We start from the raw sequence: 21,101 nt of genomic DNA on the forward strand, positions 1-21,101 counted from the left end.
TCCTTTTTTTAGTGTCAGGGTTTAAACTAAAAGCACACAACAATGTTAGAACATAGAACAGTACAGCACAGAACAGGCCCTTCAGCCCACAATGTTGTGCCGACCACTGATCCTCATGTATGCACCCTCAAATCTCTGTGACCATGTGCATGTCCAGGAGTCTCTTAAATGTCCCCAATGATCCTGCCTCCACAACTGCTGCTGGCAACGCATTCCATGCTCTCACAACTGTCTGTGTAAAGAACCAGCCTCTGACATCCCCTCCAACCAGCTTAAAACTATGACCCCTCGTGTTAGTCATTTCTGCCCTGGGAAATAGTCTCTGGCTATCGTCTCTATCTATGCCTCTCATAGAACATAGAAAAATACAGCACAGTACAGGCCCTTTGGCCCTCGATGTTGCGCCGATCCAAGCCCACCTAACCTACACTAGCCCACTATCCTCCATATGCCTATCCAATGCCGTTTAAATGCCCATAAAGAGGGAGAGTCCACCACTACTCTCAATCGCCCCAATTGAACCTTCACGCCTCATCTTTACATAGGCCGCCCTCTTCCATTTAACAAGGGATTCCAATTCCTTATTAAACTACGGCTCCCTCACACGACCCTTTCCTCCCTGCCTGACGGGTACATACTTATCAAGGACACTCAATAGTTGCTCCTTGAACAAGCTCCACATATCAATTACGCCCTTGCCTTGAAGCCTACTTTTCCAAGCCACGCATCCTAGGTCATGCCTCACCGCATCATAATTTCCCTGCCCCCAGTTATAACTCTTGCTCTGCAGTGCACACTTATCCCTCTCCATCACTAGAGTAAAAGTCACCGAATTGTGGTCACTATCCCCAAAGTGCTCACCTACCTCCAATTCTAACACCTGGCCTGGTTCATTACCCAGAACCAAATCCAGTATGGCCTCACCTCTTGTTGGCCTGTCTACATATTTTGTCAGGAAATCCTCCTGCACACATTGGACAAACACCGACCCATCTAACGAACTCGAGCTATAGCTTTCCCAGTCAATATCAGGAAAGTTAAAGTCCCCCATAACAACCACCCTATTACTTTCACTCTTCTCCTGAATCATCCTCGCAATCCTTTCTTCTACATCTCTAGGACTATTAGGAGGCCTGTAGAAAACTCCTAACAGGGTGACCTCACCTTTCCTATTCCTAACCTCAGACCAAACTACCTCAGATGGAGGGTCTTCATCCATCGTCCTTTCCACCGCTGTAATATGATCTTTGACAAGCAATGCCACACCTCCCCCTCTTTTACCCCCACCTCTGACCCTACTAAAACATTTAAACCCTGGAACCTGCAACAGCCAATCCTGTCCCTGTTCTACCCATGTCTCTGTAATAGCCACAACATCGAAATCCCAGGTACCAACCCACGCTCATTACCTTGTATACCTCAATTAGGTCCCCTCTTCTCCTCCTTTTCTCCAATGAAAAAAGTCCGAGCTCAGTCAACCTCTCATTATAAGAAAAGCCCTCCAGTCCAGGCAGCATCCTGGTAAAGCTCTGAACCTGCTCCAAAGCATCCATATCTTTCTTATAATAGGGCAACCAGAACTGGATGCAGTTATTGAAATAATTATTATGTTATTGAAATAACGTTATTGAAATAATTCTCTGATCAAGTAAATGTCTGCAAGAGAGCCTGATTTTTCTTAAAAGGTGGAATGCAACATTCACAATTATTCAAAACAGCATGTTAAATGTGGCTAGAAAGCATTTCCTGCACCTGCTTGTTCCACCTGGGAGACACTCTGTTCTGGTTGAGAGGTTTTACTACCCAATCGGTTTAATGAAGCACTTCTTTTCTTCAAAGACGCACCTAAAAATCAAATTCAAATTCTGTTAAATGACTGAAGGCAAGTGATTAATGAATGACAACAACCCAAGAACTAGAACTATACCTTAAACCCATACAATCCCATTTCACCTTAGCATCTGAAAAAGTGGCAGCTGTGACTCAGCGGGCAGGTCTTTCAACCTGAATCAGTGGATTGTGGTTTCAGGTTCCACACCAGGAAACACAAACCCTACACTGGCACTCCTTCGGAAAGCAAAGTGTAGCTCTATTGCGTCTGGACTAGTAATCCAGACACCCACATAACACCTGGGAACTCATGTTCAGTTCCCACCACCAAAGGGTAAAATTTGGAATACAGCCACACAAGCCACTCAGTTCAAGGGCTGTGCAGCAACGTAGGGATGGTCACAGCCTATAAGAGAAAATAAAAGTATACTACTGAGCTGTGCCAGTCAGAAGGTCTGTACTGAGAGAGTGCTGCAGTGTTGGAAGGTCAGTACTGAGAAGGAGTTACGTCACATCTGTCTTAAATGCTCAATCCTTATGGATGTAGGTTTGCTCGCTGAGCTGGAAGGTTCATTTCCAGATGTTTCGTCACCATACTAGGTAACATCTTCAGTGAGCCTCCGATTGAAGCACTAGTGGTGTAACCCGCTTTCTATTTATCGGTTGGGTTTCCTTGGGTTGATTATGTCATTTTCTGTCCTTTATCTCAGCAGGTGGTAAATGCTTCAGTGCTTCATTCAAACGCTCACTGAAGGTGTTACCTAGTATGGTGATGAAACGTCTGAAAACAAACCTTCCAGCTCAGCGAGCAAGCCTACATCCAACACCTCAACCTAAGCTACAAATCTTCTCAAAACTCGCTCAATCTTCATCCTGTGATTATACTCCCAGGTTCACGACTCAGCAGCCGGAGAAACACCGTATTTAAAATGGTTATATCCACACGACAGCAGTGGCAACACATGAAGAGTATTGTACTTCAGGAGCTACAAGTGCTTTGGGGCATTCTAAAGCCATGGCAGGTGCTCTACAAATGCAAAGTCTCTCTTACCTTAGGATTATTGAGATTTTGCTATTACCTGGCACTTGCTGTAATTGAAGTTCTTTGCTAACTGATTGCATCACAAGGTGGACGGAGCACATTGAGACACATCGAACTGCCAAGTGGTGATTGTAGGACTGACCCTCCAACAGTGCGGCGCTCTCTCAGCAATACATTGATTTGTCAGTCGACATTGTATACTTAACTAGGTAATTTGAGGATCAAATGACCTTTAGAATCAGGTGAGATGGACAATGAAAGCCTCAATAACTATTCACTTGCCAAACCGCCTTCATTGATCCTCAATTTTGTCATAGCACTTCAATAACATGACCAGGAATAGATCATCATTAACTCTGAATAGAACAACTTATGTTTATAATCACAATCTGGTTTACAAAACAATATATAACAAGTCTGCCACATCATGATGTACTTTCCCCAATCAATCAACAAAAGCTTTTCAGCTTAGTCTTTAAGCAGCAGTTACAGTATTTGTGAAAAACCATCAGATTGAAGGTGAGCTAGTGTGGGCTATGAGAAGTGTAAGTCACCAGCCCATTCACTTGCTCAGTCCCAGGACTCCGAGTTAGTTCAGTTCACAGATTAGTGAGGAATGTACAAAAGATTGACAAGGAGGTTTCAAGCTTGTCTTTCTGATTAGGTTCAGCTCCATGATTACATAAGCCACTCAGTTCCAGCATTTGCAACAGTGAAACATGATGATAAACAATAACTGCAGTTAAATGGTGAAGATTTTTACTCACATTTGGAAAAATATGGACTTATTAGTGATACTTGGCATGGCATTATACAAAATTATGAGAGGTATGGAGAGACTGTATAGTCAGAGTCTTCTTCCCAAGATAGAAATGCCACTCACTATGGGACATAGGGCGAAAGTTTAAAGATGGAAGAGGCAGCTTTTTTTTTGCAGAGGATGGTTAAGTACCAGGAATGTGCTGCCAGAGGTGGTGGTGGAAGCAGATACAATAGCAACGTTCAGAAGGCATCTTGACAGATATCTGAACAGGCAGGGAAGAGTGGGATACGGACTGCATAGAGGCAAAAAGTTTTTAGTTCAGGAAGACATGTATTAGTGTAGTCTTGGTGAGCCAAAGGGCCTGTTCGTGTGCTAGACTGTTCTTTGTTCTATCAAAGCTGCATAAATCTCTCACGAAAGAGATAAAAGGGAGCATTCATTAGAAACTGAAGTGTATTACACAAACAGGATTTCATTTCTCAGGTTCTCCTGGGTTCTCAAGTGGTCAGACACTTTTACCCTCCTTGTTCTAAAATTGTAGCATTTCATTTTTCTGCATAAGTGATGAAAAACTGGAAGAGATTCAGGCTCAGCTTTTACAAATGAAAATGATTTACCTGAATCACTGGAAAAAAAGAACTCTTTCAGCTTTAAAAGTAATGAGCCTATCCAAAGATAACCAGAAGGTTTTTCAAAAAAATAACTTACAATGACTGCTTGAAGGTAAGAGGCATGGGTGAGGTACAAAATCAATTATTTACAGCTGACTTTACCAAGGAAGAAGTCAGAGTGAAGGGGTACATAGTCAAGAGACTGCATGGGGTACAAACTTGATAAATTGGTAGCAGTGGAGGCTGCTGGGACTTCAATTTGACAAGCCATCACTAGCTGAGATGTACCAGAGGTAGAAGGCCAGTTTGAGAAAGTGGTTAAAAGTATATATATGGCACTCTGGGCTTTATAAAGAGATTTCAAAAGCAAGGAAGTTACAATGAACTTCTCTAAAACCCTGGTTAGATCTAAACTAGAGTATTGCATTTGGTTCTGGCACTGACTCTCGGAAGGGTGGTATGATCATGGATATAACGCACAAAAAATTTACAATTATGGTTCAAGTGATGAGAAATTACAGTTCAGAATTTAGATTAGAGAAGTTGAGGATGTTCTCTATAGAGGATAGAAGGTTGAGTGGAGATTGTCGTAGTCGTCACAATAATGAGGCATCGATGGCAGAGAAAGAGAAACGGATTCTGCTACTGTAACCATTCTAGGCTGTGATTAAATTAGACATAGTAAAGCATTTTTAAAGTAATCTATGGAAAGATTCTCCAATTGAGTTCTGCAATTCAGAAACATTCAGAAGACAGAGCTCCGCACAAAAGCAGCAAAGACACAAATATCTGGACCATTTTACTGAAATCACTGTGGTGACCATTCCTGCATGTTAAGATCACATCAACATTGTTCACAGAATTTCATTTCAAGAAATATGATAAAGAGTGATGAATCACATTTCTCTTCGATTGAGAGCCAATAAACAGTAGTCAATGCCACAGCAGCTGGCAGTTTCAGAAAATGGTCTGGGAAGCTTGGGACTGAGATAAAGGTAAGAGACCAATCATTACTGATTTACAGGGCCGAGAAGGTTGGAATTTTTAGAGATTCATGCCCTTCTTAACCACTTGAAGCTGACTGCATTCAACACACATCTTCACAGACAGATTCATCTGTTTGCATGAATAAATGAGATCAACAGGAGAGTGAGGGATAGCAAGAATCAAGTGTTAATGGTGGTCCATTCAACCCAAGCAAGAGATCAGTCATTTGCAATCACTTATTCTGATTTAAATAGTCACCCTAGCTTTGAGAGATAACAGTTTACCATTGTTTATCGTTGTAACTTGATGTGAAGACACACAGTTCAATTACAGGATGGCCATCTGCTGAAGAGTAACACAATACTTTGAAGTTTAAAATCTATAACAAAATTTATAACATGCGCGCAAATCCAGGAACAGCTCACTTACTTTTGTCAGGAGAGTGTGGAAGTGCTGTTGAAGATGAAGACAGACGCTTGCTTATCTCAGGCCGTGCCTGTTTTGTGAGGCTGCCGGTGGATGTAGAGCGTTTGTCTACAACTGCAGGAAGAAAATAAAACTCAACATCTTTGAGGGAGGAGTCCAGGTACAGCACTGGTAACTGTCTTGAACAGCCCTTTACACCATGCATATCTTAGATATATTTTATCCTGAAAGTAGATATTGGGATGAGAGAACTTGCATCAATTTATTGAGTTTTATTAGAAAAGAATGTTCTTGGCTTGGGTCTGGAGTTTCAGAGTTTGAAAATCTTCAAATCAAAATGTCAATAATCAATGGAAAATAAAAACCTTCAACTTAAATGGAAACAAATTTTAGTTACAATTCTGATCTAAACCTGCTCAGTGTAACATTTGCCTGTTTGAGCAAAATAGTGAAGTTGCTACGTCCTGCTGAAAATTTTGTGCTCAGACAGTTTTGGGCAGTGGAACAAGAATGCTGCTCAGTGTTGGCAGTAGGTGCACACTGCTGATAGTGTGCTCTCATTTTACAGTGAACTCATCTGGAAATCTAACAACTTCAAAAATCCAATTACCATTGGCTCACAACATTTCCAGTTTAGGCTGCTCTAAGCTGTCTCATACTTCTCATAACCAGATCATGCAAATCCGAACACACTTTACAAACGAGCCTGAGGGAAAGCCCTGTTAAGCTGGGATTGAAAATGATGCCCAAGGAGGAGTGCTCCCACACATCGCACCCTCAATCCAGTATACCACACCATTGTTAAAATAGCATTAGGGCAAGTTAAAGATGATCACGGATTGTTACCAGAAGCTTCACAGATCCAGGCACTTCACAATTGAATATTTAATGTAATAAACATTAAGGTAAGCCAGATAACATTCTGGTGATGAAAATGGAAAGATACAATCTCTGCAATTCAAAAAGATTGTGGGCTTAAATTTCATTGATAAGTATGCATCAATGCAGCTTGACCTTCAGTTCATTTAGAAAGTCTCTAAATCCTAAAGCAGCACCTGTTTATTAGATCAGACCGATATTAGCATAACATGTTTTCAGGATAAAATATCACTTCACAACTTTCCTTACAATCCATGTGCATGCATCCATACCCAATATTCGCTGGGGAAAATAAAGCAAGTATTACATGCCTGTGGTGCCTGAGATTAGTTTCCTTTTCCAGTTTTAAAATGTTAGTTTGCAACATTAACTAATATTCATCTTTAATGCATTAATTTCAGCAAGCAGGTAGCATAGTTCCAAACCAGAACCATCTTCAGTGGAAGCCTGGGAGTCTGAGGAAGGAGGGGGGCAGTCAGACAAATTTAAAGGTGGAGTTAAGGAATGTTCAGGAACACCTAAACGAGAGAGAAATGATCACTTAACAAAATCAATACAGATTAATAGATAAATATTGGTGACAGCAAAAACAAGGCGATTAATGATGACAGGAACTGAGCTCGGGGAATAATCCCTGATAAATGCTTACAAAGACAATCAAAACAAAACAAAATGGTGGTCTTGTTTGTCTTTGATTTAAACATCACATATCATCCTCTCACTTCAACACTGCTCACAGCAAAATATCATCCGCATTGGATCCATCCACTCACATTCAGCTACTCCCCATCTTAGTCTTATTAAAACCAACTCTGCAAACTCCACCATTATACATGCTATACTGCACATAAGGGAGCCCATGTTGAATCAGAGGGGCTCAGTTTCAGCTTGCATTGAAAATTCTGTGGCTGAAGCAAAACAAACATCTCCTTAACAGTTCAGGTCCTTTTGGACCTGGTACAAGCTGGCATCCAAAGACATTCATATTTGAGGTGGAAAAGACTATGTTTGGAACGGTCTCTGATTCAAGGTAAAATTAAAAAGGGTACGTGGCCGGTTTTGAAGTCTGTCTGACAGTAAGCCTGGGTACTTTCTTTGTTAGAGAAAAAAGGAAGATTTTTATTGTTTTAATAAGAAGGAGATGAAAGGTATTTATGCTGGTGACTATGGCAGCAGCCTGTGAGCGTTCTTGTGATACAGTGGTAATGTCCTCACCTTTGGACCAGGGGGCACAGGTTCTAGTTGTATTTGTTCTAGATGTGTCATAGCACATCAGACTCTGGTGGCAGCAGCTTGTGGATCAACTGTACAGACTAAGAGTCTCAAGTGTCAAACATTTGAGAAAGCGAGCATAAAAGTGGCTGTGCTTGAAACTGTCTAGCTAGTTCTAAGGTGAAAGAGAATGTGGCCTCTGAGTCAACTCGTTAGCATTTCTAGATTGAGACTCACATGAGCTATATAACATTGTCATGAGGATGCACGCAGAAGCCACCACTATCAAGACCAGATTACAGACTGCCCTCAAGTTTTACAGACTGCACATTTTGGGTCTACCTGGTTTCAGGACAGAAGAGCAACTGGAGGCTAAAATGTCATCAAACAGCAATGTAGCAATCTGGGGAAAACTCATGCTCAAAGTGAAAAGACCTTTTTCGCATGGAGTTAAATGAAGACCAAAGGAATCACAGAATCATAACTGTGCAGAAAAGCCAAAAAGTGAGTGTATCTAGGAAATCAAACCACACCAAACGGCAGTTTAAAAGATTGAAGTTACCACACTCAGAAAATAAAGAATGCCAATTATTGAGGTGCTCAAAATTATGAACATTTTGACAGGGTAAAGAAGGATATTCGGTTTCAATTAGTTGATTTCTCAGTAGTAGGGGCCACAACTTTAAAGTTGTCAGCGAAAAAGTTAGATCGAGCTGGAGAATAGGACTAGCTGGGTAGCTGTTTCAGAAGCCAGTACAGACTTGAGTGGCCTACTTCTGCAGTGTAAAATTTTATGATTCTATGAATTCACATTTGGTAGTAGGAATCGTTTGAATGTGTATATCATAGAGATGTACAGCATAGAAACAGACCCTTCGGTCCAACCCGTCCATGCTGACCAGATAGCACAACCCAATCTAGTCCCACCTGCCAGTACCCGGCCCATTACCCTCCAATCCCTTCCTATTCATATACCCATCCAAATGCCTCTTTAATGTTGCAATTGTACCAGCCTCCACCACTTCCTCTAGCAGCTCATTCCATACACGTACCACCCTCTGTGTGAAAAAGGTTGCCCCTTAGGTCCCTTTTATATCTTTCTCCTCTCACCCTAAACCTATGCCCTGTAGTTCTGGACTCCCCCAACCCAGGGAAAAGACTTTGCCTATTTACCCTATCCATGCCCCTCATAATTTTGTAAGCCTCTATAAGGTCACCCATCAGCATCCGACCCTCCAGGGAAAACAGCCCCAGCCTGTAGCTCAGATCCTCCAACCCTGGCAACATCCTTGTAAATCTTTTCTGAACCTTTTCAAGTTTTACAACATCTTTCCGATAGGAAGACCAGAATTGCACACAATATTTCAACAGTGGCCTAACCAATGTCCTGTACAGCCGCAACATGACCTCCCAACTCCTGTACTCCTGTACTCAATACTCTGACCAATAAAGGAAAACATACCAAACGCCTTCTTCACTATCCTATCTACCTGTGACTCCACTTTCAAGGAGCTATGAACCTGCACTCCAAGGTCTCTTTGTTCAGCAACACTCCTTAGGACCTTACCATTAAGTGTATAAGTCCTGCTCAGATTTGCTTTCCCAAAATAAATCACCTTGCATTTATCTGAATTAAACACTTTCTGCCACTTCTCAGCCCATTGGCCCATCTGGTCAAGATCCTGTTGTAATCTGAGGTAACTCTCTTCGCTGTCCACTACACCTCCAGTTTTGGTATCATCTGCAAACTTACTAACTGTACCTCTTATGCTCGCATTCAAATCATTTATGTAAATGACAAAAAGTAGAGCACCCAGCACCAATCCTTGTGGCACTCCACTGGTCACAGGCCTCCAGTCTGAAAAACAACCCTCCACCACCACCCTCTGTCTTCTACCTTTGAGCCAGTTCTGTATCTAAATGGCTAGTTCTCCCTGTATTCTGAGAGATCTAACCTTGCTAATCAGTCTCTCATGGGGAACCTTGTCGAACGCCTTACTGAAGTCCATACAGATCACAACTTCCGCTCTGTCCTCATCAATCCTCTGTTACTTCATCAAAAAGAAAACTCAATCAAGTTTGTGAGACATGATTTCCAACGCACAAAACCATGCTGACTATCCCTAATCAGTCCTTGCCTTTCCAAATAGATGTACGTCTTGTCCCTCAGGATTTCCTCCAACAACTTGCCCACCACCGACATCAGGCTCACTGGTATGTAGTTCCCTGGCTTGTCCTTAAAAAGCGGCACCACATTAACCAACCTCCAGTCTTCCGGCACCTCACCTGTGCCTATCGATGATACAAATATCTCAGTAAGAGGCCCAGCAATCACTTCTCTAGCTTCCCACAGAGTTCTTGGGTACCACCTGATCAGGTCCTGGGGATATATCCACCTTTAACCGTTTCAAGACATCCAGCACTTCCTCCTCTGTAATCTGGACATTTTGCAAGATGTCACCATCTATTTCCCTACAGTCTATAAATAAATCTGTCAAACACGTTTTATCAGTTGGGCTAAAAACAATATTCCATTCGGTATTGTAAAACTGGCCTACAAAGTTTGTGTTTAGGCAACGGTGTGTTATTGTTACAGTAAATGTCTTAAAATGTGAAACCTTGATGTGGCGTTTTTACAGATGACAGGATGATGAAACTCCACAAGTTATCGGTGTAATGGGGAGTGCAGCAGTTCATTTTGTGGTCCCAAGTTCCTAGCTATGGTTTGTCAGGTGATTTATGTCATTTCTGGAATGCTGCGCTAATGTAAATTACAGGATGGCTCTGGTGCTGAGAGTACAATCCTGGAATAGAAGACTCCGCTTTGTATTGAGTACTTCCAAAACACTAAGTTTATTGGCCTGTCCACATTAACCTCCCCCCCACCCCCCCCCCCCTACCCAGTTCAACCCTCAATGCAGAGTTTGAAAAGATTGTCCAAGTGAAGCCCTTTACCCCTTTACTAGTCTCCCTCTCACCCCCACCATACCGAACCAATGTCTCCAACCTGCTTCAGTCTCCCGATCCAGTTTGTGACCTCTACTCTCCAAACAAGGATGGATCAGCCTCCCCCAACAACTGGTGATTTGTCACTTCTGGGGTAGCGTTCCTAACTCCCCACCCAAACCTCTCGGATCAGTTACTTCTCATTAACTTCAATAAAAGGTTCCTCATGACATGTCTATTGCAGTTTATTCCCAACACTCTGCTGGGTGATAGTTCTACGCTCTGAAGTATAATAGTAAATTTCTACAGACTAATGTAAATTAATGAATGAATATCAATGAGTAAAACATCCTTCTGAACACAGCTTAAAAACACCATCTGGTTGGCATTATCCCTAGCAATTGATTCTTAGGTCTAAGTCAGACTTACCATTCGAGGTTTCCTTCTCAGTTGCTACAGCTCCTCCCCACGACCATCTTTTTTGCCTTTGCTCCAAGCGCTGGCTCCTTTCCAAGGTGCGTCGCATCACAGCTTCGTAGTGCTCCTATCTCAGTTTCAAAAGTAGGGAATCAGGATTAAACTTGCATGCAAAACAAAAAAACCCAAATAACTGCAGATGCTAGAAATCAGAAACAAAATCAGAAAATTCAGGAAAAATTCAGGTCTGGCAGCGCCTGTGGATGCAGTTCTGTAGGGTCAATGGACCCAAGATGTTAAGTCTACTGTCTCTCCACCGATGCTGCCAGACCTGCTGAGTTTCTCTAGCAATTTCTGACTTTGTTAAAGTTGCACACCGTTCCTTACAATGATTTTAAGCAATACTTTAATAGCAATGTGCTTGCATCCAGAACTGTATGAAAACCATACTTCCAAACTGTAGTCTCTCAGGTCTTCAGTTCCCATTTAATGTTTTTAATGGCAGATTTCAAACTGGAGGTATGCAGATTTTTTACTACTTTCTGCAGGCAATTATTCACATTTCTCACATACCATCAGGAGCAGTAGATCTTTTGGTACAGGCAGGTTTTTTTTTTACTTGACCTGTGTTAGACAAATGCTATCATCAGGTGACCCTTGGTAATGACTCACTGACACTGACCAGACCTTTTCATGTTCAAAAGCACCACATTTAAATAAAACTGCAGCAAATACTCAGCAGGTCTAACAGCCTATGTAGAAGGGGAAACGGTTATCATTTCAGGTTGGCCAGGTCAAATATTTCTCTTTCCCCACAGATAGGATCTGACCTGAGTACTTCCAAACTTTTCTGGTTTTGTTTCTGAAAGCAGGTAGTGAAGAAGACTGTCTGTGTGGAATTGCACACTCTCACTGTTTACGTGAGTTGCCTCCAGGTGTCCCAGTTTCTTCTCTCAGTCCAAAGATATGCAAGTTAAGTGGATTAGCCATGGGAAATGCAGGGTTACAGGGATAGGGTAGGGGACTGGGAGGCTCTTTGAGGATCTGTACGGCTTTCGTCCACACTGTGGGATTCTATGATCCTATAATCTAACTCACAGCACATCTACTGTAAATGCCCATTTTTCATCTGTCTCCATGCATTATTTCTTTGAACTCTTTGGGTGAGATAGCAACTTACCAATTTGTACTTAGCTACGGTTTGGCCAAGAGTTGGGTGGAACCTGAATAAGCACACAATGCGTGGGGGACCCTTACTGCCAAAAGGGCTTACATCTGATTGCTCTGGACTCTATTCAAAAACTGGTCATAAAGAATAAAGGGAGAGAAATTCACAACCAGAATCACCATCTCATTGGCTACAAAGGCCAATAATAGCTCAATTGGTGAGTCCTCCCTTGCAGTGTTATCTATAAACCTGAGGCAGAAGACACCAACTCTCATACTCCACAGGTTATCACTGTAAAGCAGTAGTGACAGCAAATTAACAGAACAGAGTAAAGACTGTCACAGACCATTCGTGACATGGAATAAAAACAGAATAGATTACCATGAGGATCAGTGCGAGGTCCACAGATGGGGAACAATCCTTATGACTGGAATGTGGGGTTGAAGTGCAATATTTTAAAATTTGTTGATACGTTAAACTAGATGGGAACACAAATTGATGAAGATGCCAGAAAGCTTCAAGGATTTTTGGAAACTTACAACTAATGCATCCAATATTTCTGTGGTTAACCTTTTTTGGGATCCTAGAATGCAAACCATCATGTCAAGGAGACTTATTTGCCTTTAGCCCATTCGTTTGTCATTATTACTACTTCTTCAGTGATGGTGGTGGTGCTTAATTCCTCCCCCATACTCTTTAGGTACAGCAAGCATTGAGGAAGGCAAATAGTATGTTGGTCTTCATCTCAAGAGGATTTGAGTACTGCATCAAAGAGGTCTTGCTGTAATTATTACAGCCTTTGTGAGACTGTACCCAGAGTATCTGTACAGAGTTTTGGTCTCCTTATTTAGGGAGAATATATTCGCCCTAGAGGGAATGCAATAAATGTCCACAAGACTATTCTTTGGGCTGGTAAAATGGTGTTGAGGAGAGATTGAGGAAACTGGCTCTGTATTCTTAAGAGTTGGTGACCTCACTAAAACTTACAAAATTCTCAGAGCATGACAAGATGGATGTAGACAAGATATTTCTCCTGGGTCTGGTGACTCCAGAACAGGGGACAAATTCTCAGGATAAGAAGTAGGCCAAATAAGACTGAGATGAGGAGAAATTTCTCTAGAGGGCGATGAATTTTTGGAATATTCTGTCTCAAATATCTATGTAAGTTCAAATTCAGTGTATGCAAGACAGAAAATGATAGACTTTTGGAGACTAATAACATCAGGGCATATGGAGGTAGGATGAGAAAATGAGGTAGATAACCAACCCATGACCGTACCGAATGGCAGAGCACGTTTGGTGGGCTGAATGGCTTACTCCTGTTCATGAGTTTCTATAAAGTTAAGAGAGTTTTGGGGTCAATATACTCTTAATTTTGATGTCCACATAAAATACCCAAAATAGAAATTTTCAGAGTAAGAAATTAACTGTTAAGAATTAAAAGAAAAAAACCTTGAGCCAAGCATTGTAGACACTAAAGCAATTCCTCTCCATCTAAACCTTTAACACTATGGCAGTCCCAGTCGATGTTTGGTAAGTTAAAATTCCCTACCATAACTACCCTATTATTCTTACAGATAGCTGAGATCTCCTTACAAGTTTGTTTCTCAATTTCCCTCTGACTATTAGGGGGTCTATAATACAATCCCAATAAGGTTATCATCCCTTTCTTATTTCTCATGTTCCTCCCAAATAACTTCCCTGGATGTATTTCCGGGAATATCCTCCCTCAGCACAGCTGTAAAACTATCCCTTATCAAAAATGCCACTCCCCCTCCTCTCCTGCCTCCCTTTCTATCCTTCCTGTTGCATTTGTATCCTGGAACATTAAGCTGCCAGTCCTGCCCATCCCTGAGCCATGTTTCTGTCATTGCTATGATATCCCAGTCCCATGTTCCTAACCATGCCCTGAGTTCATCTGCCTTCCCTGTTAGGCCCCTTGCATTGAAATAAATGCAGTTTAATTTATTAGTCCTACCTTGTCCCTGCCTGCCCTGACTGCTTGACTCACTTCTGTTCTCAACTGTACCAGTCTCAGATTGATCTCTTTCCTCACTATCTCCCTGGTCCCACCCCCCCACCTTACTAGTTTAAAACCTCCCGAGCAGTTCTAGCAAATTTCCCTGCCAGTATATTAGTCCCCTTCCAATTTAGGTGCAATCCGTCCTTCTTGGACAGGTCACTTCTACCCCAGAAGAGATTCCAATGATCCAAAAATGTGAATCCTTCTCCCATACACCAGTTCCTCAGCCATGCATTCATCTGCTCTATCCTCCTATTCCTGCCCTCACTAGCTCGTAGCCCTGGGAGTAATCCAGATATTACTACCCTTGAGGACCTCCTTTTTAAATTTCTTTCTAACTCTCTGTAATCTCCCATCAGAGTCTCAACCTTTTCCCTTCCTATGTTGTTGGTTCCAATGTGAACAATGACCTCCTGCTGGCCCCTCTCCCCCGTGAGAACATTCTGCACCCTCTCTGAGACATCCTTGATCCTGGCACCAGGGAAACAACACACCATTCTGATTTTTCTCTGCTGGCCACAGAAACATCTGTCTGTACCTCAGACTACAGAATCCCCTAACACAATTGATCTCTTGGAAGCGACGTACCCCTCGTTGCATTAGAGCCGGTCTCAATAACAGAAACTTGGCTGTTTGTGCTACGTTCCCCTGAGAATCCATCACCCCCTACATTTTCCAAAACAGCAGACCTGTTTAAAATGGGTACATCCACAAAAGACTCCTGCTCTTGCTGCCGACCTCTCTTATCCTTCCCGGAGTTAACCCATCTATATGACTGTATTGGAGACTTCACCCCGCAACCAAATCCTATAACTGCCATCCATCACATACTGTTGCTGTTGCAAATTCCTCATCGCTTCTATCTGCCTCTCCAACCGATCCACTCGATCTGATAAGATTCGCATCCAACAGCATTTATGGCAGATATAATCCGCAGTAACCCTTAAACTCTCTTTAAACTCCCACATCTGACGAAAGGTACATATCACTGCAAAGGCCATTTTTGCTCCTTCACAATCTACAGACCCAGAAAATAACACCATCTTATTCCTCTACAAACACTGCCCCAGGTTAAATTAATAGCTAAGGCTTATATTTTAAATTTAATCAAGAGACTTATCTCCAAAAACATACAATCAAGAAACCCACTCACTACTGCAGCCTCTCTCTTGGACAGACTTAAAACAACAATCAACTTATCGGATTCTGTGCTGTGAACTTCGCCCAACAGTTCCTCCAAGATTAGATGTGAATTTCACTGTTTGTTAATTTTCCCAGATGCACTCCGATGTCCAGCGATACACGAATTCAAACAGCAAAGGCGGTAACTGTGTAGGTTTTCTCTCTCTCTCTCTCTCTTGCACTTCCTTTCTCTGCTCTTCTCTCTTTTAAACGGTTGTTTTGAATTTTCTTTTCCAAGGTATGTGGATGTACCTACTAGAGAAGGTGCAAACCTTGACCTACTCTTGGGAAATAAGGCAGAGCAGATGACTGAGGTGTCAGTGGGGGAGCACTTTGGGGCCAGTGACCATAATTCTATTCGTTTTAAAATAGTGATGGAAAAGGATAGACCAGATTTAAAAGTTGAAGTTCTAAATTGGAGAAAGGCCAATTTTGACGGTATTAGGCAAGAACTTTCAAAAGCTGATTGGAGGCAGATGTTCGCAGGTAAAGGGACGGTTGGAAAATGGGAAGCCTTCACAAATGAGATAACAAGAATCCACAGAAAGTATATTCCTGTCAGGGTGAAAGGGAGGGCTGGTAGGTATAGGGAATGCTGGATGACTAAAGAAATTGAGGGCTTGGTTAAGAAAAAGAAGGAAGCATATGTTAGGTACAGACAGGATAGATCGAGTGAATCCTTAGAAGAGTATAAAGGAAGCAGGAGTATACTTAAGAGGGAAATCACGGGGGCAAAACAGAGACATGAGATAGCTTTGGCAAATAGAATTAAGGAGAATCCAAAGGGTTTTTACAAATATATTAAGAACAAAAGGGTAACTAGGGAGAGAATAGGGCCCCTCAAAGATTAGCGAGGCGGCCTTTGTGTGGAGCTACAGAAAATGGGGGAGATACTAAATGAATATTTTGCATCAGTATTTACTGTGGAAAAGGATATGGAAGATATAGACTGTAGGGAAATAGATGGTGACATCTTCCAAAATGTCCAGATTACAGAGGAGGAAGTGCTTGATGTCTGGAAATGGTTAAAAGCGGATAAATCCCCAGGACCTGATCAGGTGTACCCGAGAACTATGTGGGAAGCTAGAGAAGTGATTGCTGGGCCTTTTGCTGAGATATTTGTATCATCAATAGTCACAGGTGAGGTGCTGGAAGACTGGAGGTTGGCAAACCTGGTGCCACTGTTTAAGGGCGGTAAATACAAGCCAGGGAACTATAGACCGGTGAGCCTGACCTTGGTGGTGGGCAAGTTGTTGGAGGGAATCCTGAGGGACAGGATGTACACGTATTTGGAAAGGCAAGGACTGATTTGGGATAGTCAACATGGCTTTGTGCGTGGGAAATCATGTCTCACAAACTTGATTGAGTTTTTTGAAGAAGTAACAAAGAAAATTGATGAGGGCAGAGCAGTAGATGTGATCTACATGGACTTCAGTAAGGTGTTTGACAAGGATCCCCATGGGAGACTGATTAGCAAGGTTAGATCTCTCAGAATACAGGGAGAACTAGCCATTTGGATACAGAACTGGCTCAAAGGTAGAAGACAGAGGGTGGTGGTGGAGGGTTGTTTTTCAGACTGGAGGCCTGTGAACAGTGGAGTGCCACAAGGATCGGTGCTGGGTGCTCTACTTTTTGTCATTTACATAAGTGATTTGGATGCGAGCATAAGAGGTACAGTTAGTAAGTTTGCAGATGACACCAAAATTGGAGGTGTAGTGGACAGCGAAGAGGGTTACCTCAGATTACAACCGGATCTGGACCAGATGGGGCAATGGGCTGAGAAGTGGAAGATGGAGTTTAATTCAGATAAATGCGAGGTGCTGCCATTTGGGAAAGCAAATCTTAGCAGGACTTATACACTTAATGGTAAGGTCCTAGGGAGTGTTGCTGAACAAAGAGACCTTGGAGTGCAGGGTCATAGCTCCTTGAAAATGGAGTCACAGGTAGATAGGATAGTGAAGAAGGCGTTTGGTATGTTTTCCTTTATTGGTCAGAGTATTGAGTACAGGAGTTGGGAGGTCATGTTGCGGTTGTACAGGACATTGGTTAGGCCATTGTTGGAATATTGCATGCAATTCTGCTGTCCTTCCTATCGGAAAGATGTTGTGAAACTGGAAAGGGTTCAGAAAAGATTTACAAGGATGTTGCCAGGGTTGGAGGATCTGAGCTACAGGGAGAAGCTGAACAGGCTGGGGTTGTTTTCCCTGGAGCGTCGGAGATTGAGGGGTGACCTGAGAGAGGTTGACAAAATCATGAGGGAATGGATAGGGTAAATAGACAAAGTCTTTTCCCTGGGGTTGGGGAGTCCAGAACTACAGGGCATAGGTTTAGGGTGAGAGGGGAAAGATATAAAAGAGACCTAAGTGGCAACATTTTCATGCAGAGGGTGGCACGTGTATGGAATGAGCTGCCAGAGGAAGTGGTGGAGGCTGGTACAATTGCAACATTTAAGAGGCATTTGGACGGGTATATGAATAGGAAGGCTTTGGAGGGATATGGGCCAGGTGCTGGCAGGTGGGACTAGATTGGGTTGGGATATCTGGTCGGCATGAACAGGTTGAACCGAAGGGTCTGCTTCCATGTTGTACATCTCTATGACTCTATGACATTGCTCGGAGTCAGGAATGAATGAGTGATGATTATAGCCGCCACACTGCAAGCTGAGGCAGTATCATGGTTACTCTATCCCTTAAGTAAACTGGAGCATTTATGCACAGCCCAGTTATTTCGGGTGGGCGTGCGAACAGTGGAACATATGGATGCTAATCTTCGTACGTTCAGCATCAACCACATGGAACATGATAGCATCAAAGGTCACTGTTGCTATGAACATCCAGCTTCCCTGTACACTAGCAGAAGTGAGTGGTACTAGGCTAAGTTCCTCTTTGCTCCATGTATCACTGACAATGTTCAAACATCACACAATCACAAGTGTCAAGAACACAGAAAATTAGAGCAGAGGCCATTCATCCCATCAAGCTTGCTCTGCTATTCAATATGATCATCCAATACAGTACCCTGGTCTCCTTATCCGTTTGACTCCATTAGCCCTCAGAATTATATCCATCTCCTTAAAAACATTCAACGCTTTGCCCTCAACCACTTTATATGGCAGAGAATTCCACAGGCCCACCATTCTCTGGGTGAAAACATTTGCCCATATCTAACGATTCTGCACATATGTAGACTGTCACTCCTGGTTCTGGCCATTAGAAACATTCTTCCTGTGTTGACCCGGTTTAGTTCTGGTAGTGTTTTATAGGTTTCTATGAGATCCCCCCACCCCATTCTTCTAAACTGCAGGGAATATACAGGACATAGAACAGGACAGCATAGTACCATGTTGTGCCGAGTATTTATCGGAATCCAAGATCAACCTAACCTACACACTCCTCAATTTACTGCCATCCATGTGCTTGTCCAGCAGTTGCTTAAATCTCCCTGATTTCTTTGACTCTACTACCACTGCTGCCAGTGCATTCCATGCACCCACCACTCTCTGCATAAAGAACCTACCTCTGCCATCTCCCCTATACCTTCCTCCAATGCCCTGGGGAAAAGTCTCTTTATCTACTCTATTTATGCCTCTCATTACCTTGTACACCTCTATCATGTCACCTCATCCTCCTTTTCTCCCACATGAAAAGCCCTAGCTCCCTCAACCTCTCTTCATAAGACACGCCCTCCAATCCAAGCAGCATCCTGGTAAATCTCCTCTGCACCCTCTCCAAAGTATCTACATCCTTCCTATAATGAGGCGAACAGAACTGGACACAATATTCCAAGTGTGGTCTAACCAGGTTTTTATAGAGCTGCAGCAAAACCTTGCAGCTCTTAAACTCAATCTCCCTGCTAATGAAAGCCAAAACACCATACACCTTCTTAACAACCCTATCAACGTGGGTGGCAGCTTTGAGGGATCTATGTACTTGGACCCCAAGATCCCTCTGTTACTCCACACTGCCAGGAATCCTGACTTTAACCCTGTATTCAGCATTCAAACTCAACCTTCCAAAATGAATCACTTTGCACTTATTCAGGTTGATCTCCATCTGCCACTTCTCAGCCCAGCTCTGTAAATTGATCCAGTTTACATGGATCCCAACAGATCCAGTTTCTCCCCATACATCATTCCTACCATCCCAGGAATCAGTCTGGTAAATCTTCACTGCGCTCCCTCCATTGCCAGAACATCCTTCCTCAGATAAGGAGAACAAAACTGCACACAATACTCCTATGGTGGTCTCACCAAGGCCCTTTATAATTGTATAAAGACATGCCTGCTCTTGTACTCCAATCCTTTCCCTGCCTGCTGTGCCCTATATGCTTATCTTCAATGACTGGTGTATGAGAACACCAATGTCTTGTTGCATACTTCTCTCTCTCAATTCGTAGCCAGATAATCTGCTCTCATTTTTGTTACCAAAATGGATAACCTTATACTTATCCACGTTATACTTCATCTGCTAGGCACACAATCGGAATAATATTCAACATTAGCACTGTGTTTACTGGAACTCTACACCTCGAAAGATGATGGTTTGTGCCATAGCAATCTCTAAGGTGCAGAGTCTTTAGATTAGATTACTTACAGTGTGGAAACAGGCCCTTCTGCCCCAAAAAGTCCACACCGACCTGTCGAAGTGCAACCCACCACATCCATTCCCCTACATTTACCCCTTCGCCTAACACTACGGGTAATTTAGCATGGCCAACTCACCTAACCTGCACATCTTTGGACTGTGGGAGGAAACCGGAGCATCCGGAGGAAACCGACGCAGACACGGGGAGAATGTGCAAACTCCACACAGTCAGTCGCCTGAGGTGGGAATTGAACCCGGGTCTCTGGCGCTGTGAGGCAGCAGTGCTAACCACTGTGCCACCGTACAAGGGGGTCTGTTTTCCCTGGGCACTTTGGTACAACGTTTACCCCTTTTTCATGGGAATAATGCATATGTCTGAACGCACGAGAAGTAAGCTAAGCATTAAAGAATAAATAAAGGGGCTGGAGTAGTTTAGTAGTGATGTAATGAGCAAATAATCCAGAGTTCAAACCTCTCCAAGGCAGCTGATGGATTAATAAATAAGTCTGGGGGGAGGGTAACCAAGAAGCTACTGGACTATTGTAAGAACTAATCTTGTTCACTAACGTCTTTTAGGGAATTAAATCCACCCCCCCTCCCCCCAACTTGGTCTGGCCTTCATGTGAATCCAGCAGTGTGGTTGACCCTTAACTGCCCTCTGAAATGACCAAGCAAGTCACTCAGTTGGCTCAAAACCATTATGACTCGATGGGCTGAATGGCCTCTTTCTGCACGGTAGGGTTCTATGCTTTTACCATTAGCACATGGCAGCATCAGTTCAATATGGTACTTCTCTCATTACCTCAAAGGCAATTAAAGATAGGAATAAATGTTGGATTTGTCTGTGATACTTGCATCCTATGAAAGAATACAAGGAAACTGTATTAAGCTTTACGTGCTGCAGATGAGTTTCTGATGGGGCATGACAGGATGGATGCTGAGAGGACACTTCCCCCTCCAGCGGAATCTCGGAAGATGGTGCAAAGCTTCACAATAAGGAATCAAAGAAGAGGAGGCACTTCCTCGGAGTGT

General features: G+C 42.8%; 1 protein-coding gene across 8 annotated transcripts in view; it reads right to left on the minus strand.

Moving 5' to 3' along the window:
• map7d3 (MAP7 domain containing 3) overlaps positions 1-21,101 on the minus strand; it is a 133,467-nt gene that overhangs the window by 55,964 nt on the left and 56,402 nt on the right. For 6 of the 8 annotated variants that reach the window (XM_087991836.1, XM_087991835.1, XM_043714261.2 and 3 more), the window contains exons 5-8: positions 11,126-11,240; positions 6,964-7,056; positions 5,663-5,773; positions 1,753-1,845 (exon numbers count right to left, since the gene is read on the minus strand). In XM_087991836.1, coding sequence (XP_087847962.1) covers positions 1,753-1,845; positions 5,663-5,773; positions 6,964-7,056; positions 11,126-11,240 — 412 coding nt within the window. Of the gene's footprint in view, positions 1-1,752; positions 1,846-5,662; positions 6,842-6,963; positions 7,057-11,125; positions 11,241-21,101 lie in introns of those variants that run through there. The other 2 variants (XM_087991839.1, XM_043714263.2) reach the window with 2 other exon arrangements.

This window comes from Chiloscyllium plagiosum, unplaced genomic scaffold (genome assembly GCF_037043375.1).
Source record: "Chiloscyllium plagiosum isolate Xiang-an unplaced genomic scaffold, Cpla_swu_hap1 HiC_scaffold_11, whole genome shotgun sequence".
NCBI lineage: Eukaryota > Metazoa > Chordata > Chondrichthyes > Orectolobiformes > Hemiscylliidae > Chiloscyllium > Chiloscyllium plagiosum.